Source organism: Myotis brandtii, unplaced genomic scaffold, assembly GCF_000412655.1.
Source record: "Myotis brandtii unplaced genomic scaffold, ASM41265v1 scaffold523, whole genome shotgun sequence".
Classification (NCBI taxonomy): domain Eukaryota; kingdom Metazoa; phylum Chordata; class Mammalia; order Chiroptera; family Vespertilionidae; genus Myotis; species Myotis brandtii.
Window position 1 is genome coordinate 33253 of NW_005369902.1, and position 7456 is coordinate 40708.

Genomic DNA, 7456 nt, shown 5'->3' on the forward strand with positions numbered 1-7456 from the left:
GCTTGGCGGTGCAGCCCAGTCTGGTTGCTCAGTAAACAAAGGCTGACACGCTGCTTTACCATAAGACGTTCAGAGCCTCTAACAGGCTCCTGTGCAGGGTGACGCTGCTTCTAAACGTGGAGAATGTAGCATTCACCACACGTGTATATATCACATTTCCGGGAGCTTCCTGTGGGACACGCACTAGGTCAGCTGCTTTCTCCTAAGCCTTGTGGGATTTGGGGGGACCCACTGAGAGCAGAAATGAATCAGGTCCCCCACCCTCGTCAAAGTGAGTCATGCTCTCTCCTTGGCCAGAACCACCCTGATCCAACACCAGCATGTCTCCAAACACACTGAATAAACCACAATCACGCTGTGCATATGTGCCCACCTCGAGTTTTCTTTTCTCTTTATTTGAAGGGCACTGGGAAAGGGGGGTGTCCAGCTGGACAAGGTGCTGGCAGGTGGTGGAGACCAGCAGGTGTCAGTCAGGGGAAGGGTTGGTACAGGGTGCAAGGAAAGGGTAAAGGTTGGAGAAAGAGGAGGGGCTGAGGAGACCACCTCCCATGGGAGTGACCAGCTGGTGGCTGGAGCCTGAGGTGGACTAGAATGGAGGGTGGGGATGGGGTCAAGAGGTACATGAGGGGTGGGCCTGGGTGGGAGTTGGGAAGGCCCAGGATGCTCCCTTTCTGCTGAGGGGACTGAACATGGGCTTCAGCCTGCACTGACCCCTCCACCCCCCATCCTCAGATGTTAGAATTTGGGCAGCTGGAGCCCCAGGTGCTGCCCAGACAGAGGAAGCTATGCCCCGCCAGCGGCCTTCTCCACTCCAGGATGGCTGCAGCCAGAAGCAGGGCAGACAAGGGCCTGGTTTCTCCAGAGAAGCCCCAGATCCAGGAAGGGCCGGGAGGGCGGGGGCTGCGGCAGGGACAGGGAAGGCGGAGGTGAAGAGCAGATGCAGACAGCAGTGTGCTCCAGCCCGAGGTCCCAGGGCTGGAATCCCGCCTATGGCTGCACCAGGGTCAGCTGGACATCGCCTCCCACCTCCAGGTTGTTGATGGCGGGCAGGTTCGTCAGGCGGTGGTAGTAGTCGAACAGGTGCTGACCGTCCACAGACACCTTGAGGCAGTGACCTTCACACATGATCCACACCTGGACAGACGGGCCGTGTCATTTGCGCTGCACTTGGGAAGTCCTCACACCTGAATGCAGGCTGGTGTCCACCACCTCCTTCCTGCCTCCCTCAAGCATTCATTGAGCCCGCCCCAGGCCCGCACTGCCGTCACCCTGAAGGATTCGCTCTTCATCAGCATGTGCTTCTCCCTGTCCTTCTCCATATTCTGTTCCCCGGGCAGAGAGTGCCCTTCCCCCAGGCTCTGCAGTCCGCACACCTTGCCCACATGGATAGCTGCTAAGCTCCCTTTGGGATTCACCCCCTTCTGGCAAGCCTTCCCTGCCTTTGGCGACCTCCCGACCCCTTCCTAGTCAAGTCAGGTTTCCCCTCAGGTCATGTCTCCCTCTCCTGTCCTCACTCTCCAACTGGGCCCTAAGCCTCTAGGCCAGTGGTTCTCAACCTTCCTAATGCCGCGACCCTTTAATACAGTTCCTCATGTTGTGGTGACCCCCAACCATAACATTATTTTCGTTGCTACTTCATAACTATAATTTTGCTACTGTTATGAATCATAATGCAAATATCTGACATGCAGGATGTATTTTCATTGTTACAAATTGAACATAATTAAAGCATCGTGATTAATCACAAAAACAATATGTAATTATATATGTGTTTTCCGATGGTCTTAGGCGATCCCTGTGAAAGGGTCGTTTGACCCCCAAAGGGGCCGCGACCCACAGGTTGAAAACCGCTGCTCTAGGGGCAGGAATTCAGGCTTGTGCCCCCCATGTTCCCATACCCGGCACACCGGAGTGCTCCCCGCCTACACTTCTGCAGCGGCCACCTCCTAACATTCTCTCACAAGGCAGCCAGAGCACCCCTGTAAGACGTCCTCATCCCCATCACCATGCCTAACACTCGCAGCACCCTTCACACAATGTCATTTCACTCACTTCTCTATGAGATCAATATTGCCATTAGCCCCATTTCTGAGATAAGGAAACTGAGGCCCAGAGCCCGGGAGTCACTTGCTCAAAAGTCACACCGCTGCCTATACGCCAAAGTAAGTTGCTCTCTGGCTCCAAACACACCAACGCACTGTATTGAAACCCAAGCTCCTCCCCATGGCCCTCAAGGCCCTACATTGGTCATTTTCAACCCCGGGTGAGGAGTGTTGGGCCCGTTTTAAAATACGGATGCCCAGGTTCACCCTCTCGCTGGCCTGGGCAGGGCCAGGCATTGATTTTTCCTTTTTAAGCTCTCCAGGTGATGTGTAACCGGGGCTGAGAACGCCTGCTCTGTGATCCTGGCCTCAGGCCTCCCCACCCTCTCAGTTCCTGGACAGGCCACGCCCAGGACTCTCCCTTTGGCAATAACACTGCTCCCTCTGCAGCCTGCTGGGCACCTCAGATCTTTGTGGGGTGAACTCCTTCTATCACTGAGGTCTCTGGTGCACGGTGGCCTCTGAGAGCTGTCCCCGTCTATGGCAGCGGGGTCCCTGGCCAGGCCTCACTGGACCCCTTTATTCTCTGTTGCTTGGGCACAGCACCTGCTGTGATCTGCAATGGCCCCCCCACCAAAACTGCAAACTTCCAGGCAGGACCTGGTCTGTCTGCTTCACTGCTACCCTCCAACACTCGGGCTCCTTCCTGCCCCAAGTGGGCCTGGATGACAGAGCTGACAAATAATTGTTGAATGACTGAGTGAGTGAGTGAGTGAATAAATGACCTCACTCTTGGGTTCCGTCTGGCACTTATTGGCTGTGTGACCCCAGGCAAAGAACCTACACGTGAGAGTCTTTCCCTCTGTCAACAGCAGATTCCGCCCCCTATCTTATATGGGGCGGCAATAGTAAAACCATAATAACAACCATTTGTGGGGCCCAACCCTCACCCAAGAGGCCCTCTTGTTCAAGAGGCCCCCAGACACCCTCCATCGCCACCCCCTCCTTCATTTGCCCCTTCGGAGCCCCCTGGAGCTCCAGGCTGGGCACCTTACCAAGAAGCCCTGGCCTCGGACGAAGGGCATACTCCGATTCAGGCCGCGCTCCTCAGGCCCCCAAGAGTTACTGATCTGCGTATTGCGGACCACGGCGTTCTCATCGAAACGGGGGTTCAGGTGGAAGGCGATGTCATTCCCGGAGCGCAGGTTGATGTGGAACCTGGAGGTGGGCAGCTCACATGGATCTCTGCCCAGAGCTGGGGATGGGTGGGGGTGGGGAGGGCCAGAGTGACCTTGGGGTATCTCTCCTCCCTGAGAGCCCAGGCTTACCTCTGAGCGTAGGGCAGGACGATGCCCGTAATGGCGATGCGCTTGGAGGGGTACAGCCCCCCAGGGATGCTGGTGAAGAATGGTATTGGCTGTCGGGAGGAGAGGGGCAGGTCAGCCAGTGGCAGCCAGAGAGGTGACCGCTGTCGGGGGAGCTCTCTGCCAATGTCCATGAATTTGGACTGTCACCCGAGTTTGACAACTGTGTCTGTGCGTCATATATTTTCAAGAAAGAATTGCGATAGCCCTAGCTGGTTTGGCTCAGTGGATAGAGCCTCGGCCTGTGGACTGAAGGGTCCCAGGTCTGATTCCGGTCAAGGGCATATGCCCGGGTTGCAGGCTCGATCCACAATAGAGGGCGTGCAGGAGGCAGCCGATCAATGATTCTCTCTCACCATGGATGTTTCTAACTCTCTCTCCCTCTCCCTTCCTCCCTCTGAAATCAATAAAAATATATTTTAAAAAAATAAATAAATTTAACAACAACAACAAAAAGAATTGTGATAGCTTTACTTGGTTAGCAAATAAGGAAAACTTTCCAGTGTTCCTCAAATTTATGAGCTTAAACGGCCACGAAAAGTCCTAGCCGGTTTGGCTCAGTGGATAGAGCATCGGCCTGCGGACTGAAGGGTCCCAGGTTTGATTCCAGTCAAGGGCATGTACCTTGGTTCCAGGCTCCTCCCCAGCTTGGGCCCTGGTCAGGGCACGTGCAGGAGGCAACCAATCGATGTTTCTCTCATATCGATATTTCTCTCTGTCTTTCCCTCTCTCTTCCACTCTCTAAAAATCAGTGGAAAAATATCCTCGGGTGAGGATTAAAATTAAGTAAATAAATAAACTGCCACAAAAAGAACTTTGCTGGACACAAAAGGATACTTGGGCTGAGAAGAGAAGGCCATATAACATGCTTGTGAGGAAGGGGCCCTTTTGAAGGTGAAAGCTCCTTTCAACCGTCTTCTAATTTCCCGGGATGTTTGAAGAACGTCAGCTCAGCGAAGGGCTGCTTTTCACTTTGTGAGCTGCCCCTCACCTTCCCCGCGGCCCTGCACAAACAGAACGGCGCCCTCCCTGAGAAATCACTTACGTAGCTGGGGCTGGGGTAAGCCGTCGGGGGAATTGCAGGATTCTGTTGAAAAGAGACCAGGAATTCTATGTGGGATTGTGCCCACACCCAGGCCCCCGCGCACTCTGGAGGGGATGCTCCAATGTGAGGCTTCTGCCCCTGGATTCACCCATTCGCCTTCCCTCTCCTGTCAGCCTTGGTGCAACGTCCTGCCATCGTCCCAGACCCCATCGTGGCCACCGGCCCTCAGCCCCTCCACAGGCAGCTCCACGAACTCCAGGGCTCCCGGCTGACTTGTACCAGCAGGAGGGAGTGGGGCTGTGCACTGACTGGAGCTGGCAGACTTACAGGGAACATCTGTCCAGGGGTGCTCTGCACTGTGTGGATGACTGTTTGCGTCTGGAAGAAAGAAATGGGGTTTTTAACCTGCTCTCACCAGCATGAAGACTGCCATCTGCCACCAGAGGGCACCACTTAACACACACCCTCCCAGCAGCCGAGTGGGGAACCCTCTCAGTAGCCCAGACCAGACTCTGAAAATTGCAAGGTAAAGGTGTTTCTCCTCTTAAGGGGGTGAGGTAGGGGCAAAAGTCCCCTCTGGAGAGAAATGTGGCTTCATTTGTGGCCTTTGGCCCATCTTCCTTCTCAGGGGAATTTCTCTAGCGTAGTTTCACTTTGAAGGAGGAAATAATTGTGGGCAGTTGTGTCCACAGAATGGCAGGAGCTTGGACAATTCAGCTTGTTTCCCAATTCATCAGCCCAGCCAACCACCCCTACTCCCCCAAACACTCCCCCACAACCACCGTCAGGAGGGTGGCCCAGGGGTCTGGCCTCAGCTGCGCCAGTCGCCCTGTGGCAGAGGCCTGATGCCTGGCCCTGCCTCCTCCTTTTAACCCACAGGAAGAACCACAGTGAAGAGCTTCCAAAGAGAGAGCAAGAGACTTACAATGGGAGCTGCGGTGGCCTGCCAGTAACTTGGAGGCTGAAGGAAATGAAAAATAAAAATGCTGGTTAATATTGGTGCCACTTGACGGGGAGATGACAGCCAAAACGGTGGTAAGAAATGCCCCCCAGACTCACGCTTTCTTCCTTCCTGCTCCCAAGCAAGCCTCCCTGAGCCTGTGGTGCCCAGATGCTCACCCACCATCCCAGGTAACTATGGTTAAGAACAGGGAGGGGGCGGGTGGAGGAGAGGGGACATCCCGCCGGCTCCTCTAGAGAGCGAGAAGGATGAGTCTGACATAGAACATACAGCTCACCTCAGCTCCCAGAGGCAAAGCCATTACTTGCCGTGTCCGATTTCACCAGGGCGGTGAAAACTAGTATTTAGTGAGGCCTACTGTGTGCCAAGCTCTGGCTTCAGTGCTTTATGAGGGAGGCATCCTTAGCTTCAGTTTTTCTCAGTGAAAGAACAGGCTCAGAGAGGTTAAGCACTTTGCCCAAGCCTGTCCACGTAGTAAGGGATCAAATACAAAATGGTACCCAGTTGTGTCTGGTTGTATCAGCATACCCTGTCCTCCCAAGGCCAGGGCCAAAGTCGGGCTGCCCAGCAAAGGCCCCCTGGAGCTCCTCCATCCTAAAGTCAGTGTGGTAGGTGGCAGGGGCCCACCATGCACCGTGATGGGCCACAGGAAGCTGGGTAGGGAGACGCCCTTGGCCTTGCCACCACTGCTCAAGTGGCCAAGGAAGGGCCAGGCCCCTCCCCACCCAGCAGACTGGTCTTCTTGCCCTGACTGGTCTCCCCTTCTACTGACTGTGCAAACCACATCCCTCATTCATTGACCCAGTCCCTACTGCACTCCAGGCACTGTGCAAAGTGCTGGGGATACACAGAGGGACAAGTCACAATCCCAAGTTCATGGGCTCCGGCAAGGACAGGTGGAGTGACGGAGACAGACATGTAAATACAGTTACAATAGGAAATGGTGCCTGGCATGCATAGAGTTATGAAATGTCATGTAAATACAGTTACAACAGGACATGGTGCCTGGCGTGCACAGAGCTGTTAAAAGTCCATCAGGTCAGGGAGGGGCTGGGGCATCCAGCAACCTGCCAGGCAGGGAGCCACGTTGAAGCAGAGCATTGAAGGGCTGGGTGAGGTGGCAAAGGGTCCTTTCGGCCCCAGGACAGCAGATGCAAAAGCGTGGTGGCCGGAAGGAGCCTGGAGTGAGCAGTGGAGGCTGATGGAGGGTCTTGGTGGGTGAGGAGGGAGGCCGGCAGGTGGGCTGGGCAAGACTGCGGAGGATTCTGCACATCCAGCTGCGGGACTGGAACTCTATTGAGCCCGGGGCCTTTAGGGTTTTTGAGGGAGAGGATGAGATCACATTTGCTTATGGGAAGGTCACTGTGGCAGTGGGTCCGTGTGAGGGGGTGAGGGATGAGGGGTCAGGTGGCCTGAACCAAGGCAGTGGCTTCAGGAAGGAGAGGCGTTGGTGCCCTGGAGGGACAATAGGGAGGGAGGGAAGGACCAAGGACGCCTCCCAGGTCCGGGGCCTGGGTGCCTGGTAGATGGAGTTAGGGAACCTTGGGTGGGCATGATGGGGCCTGTAGGCCCTGCTGCCTCCTCGCTGAAATAGCTTCTCTCTCAGACCCCTGTCCTTCCTGCTCAGCCTCTCAGGGTCTCCACGGTTAACTCACTTTTGGTTTGCGCCCCTTGGGCTTGGGTGCGAAACGAGCAGGCTGGGAGAATTGCATCACGGAGAAAGCAGGCTGGACAGGGACTGCACGGGTGTTCTGTTAAAACAAAAGGGGCCATGGGGTGAAGAGAAGTTTTAAGAAGCCAGGGGAGAGTGGAAAGGCAGGGGCCAGGACTAGAGGGAGGAAGCCAGGCAGGTGGGGACAGGGTAGGCAAGAGACTTGGGTAGGGAGGGAATATGAGAGATGAGGACCAAAAAGAGAGGAGCTCATATTTGCTGTGGGCCTACTGTGTGCCTTTCCCATCTCAGGAGCACACTCAAATAATGAAAGTGGAAATTACATCTCCAATCCAGGCGCCTGGGGCCCTGTGGGAATGTGGGCCAGGCATA

General features: G+C 55.3%; 1 protein-coding gene across 2 annotated transcripts in view; it reads right to left on the reverse strand.

Annotated features, from left to right (window-relative positions):
• Positions 1 to 362: 362 nt before the first annotated feature.
• The window catches only part of LOC102251842 (galectin-9), an 18386-nt gene continuing 11292 nt past the window's right edge, over positions 363 to 7456 (reverse strand). Inside the window, exons 4-10 of one of the 2 annotated variants that reach the window (XM_005877595.2) lie at positions 7068 to 7167; positions 5377 to 5412; positions 4779 to 4829; positions 4452 to 4493; positions 3371 to 3459; positions 3098 to 3260; positions 363 to 1134 (exon numbers count right to left, since the gene is read on the reverse strand). In XM_005877595.2, coding sequence (XP_005877657.1) covers positions 988 to 1134; positions 3098 to 3260; positions 3371 to 3459; positions 4452 to 4493; positions 4779 to 4829; positions 5377 to 5412; positions 7068 to 7167 — 628 coding nt within the window. In that variant the 3' untranslated portion in view covers positions 363 to 987. The remainder of the gene's footprint in view (positions 1135 to 3097; positions 3261 to 3370; positions 3460 to 4451; positions 4494 to 4778; positions 4830 to 5376; positions 5413 to 7067; positions 7168 to 7456) is intronic. The other variant, XM_014548867.1, reaches the window with a different exon arrangement.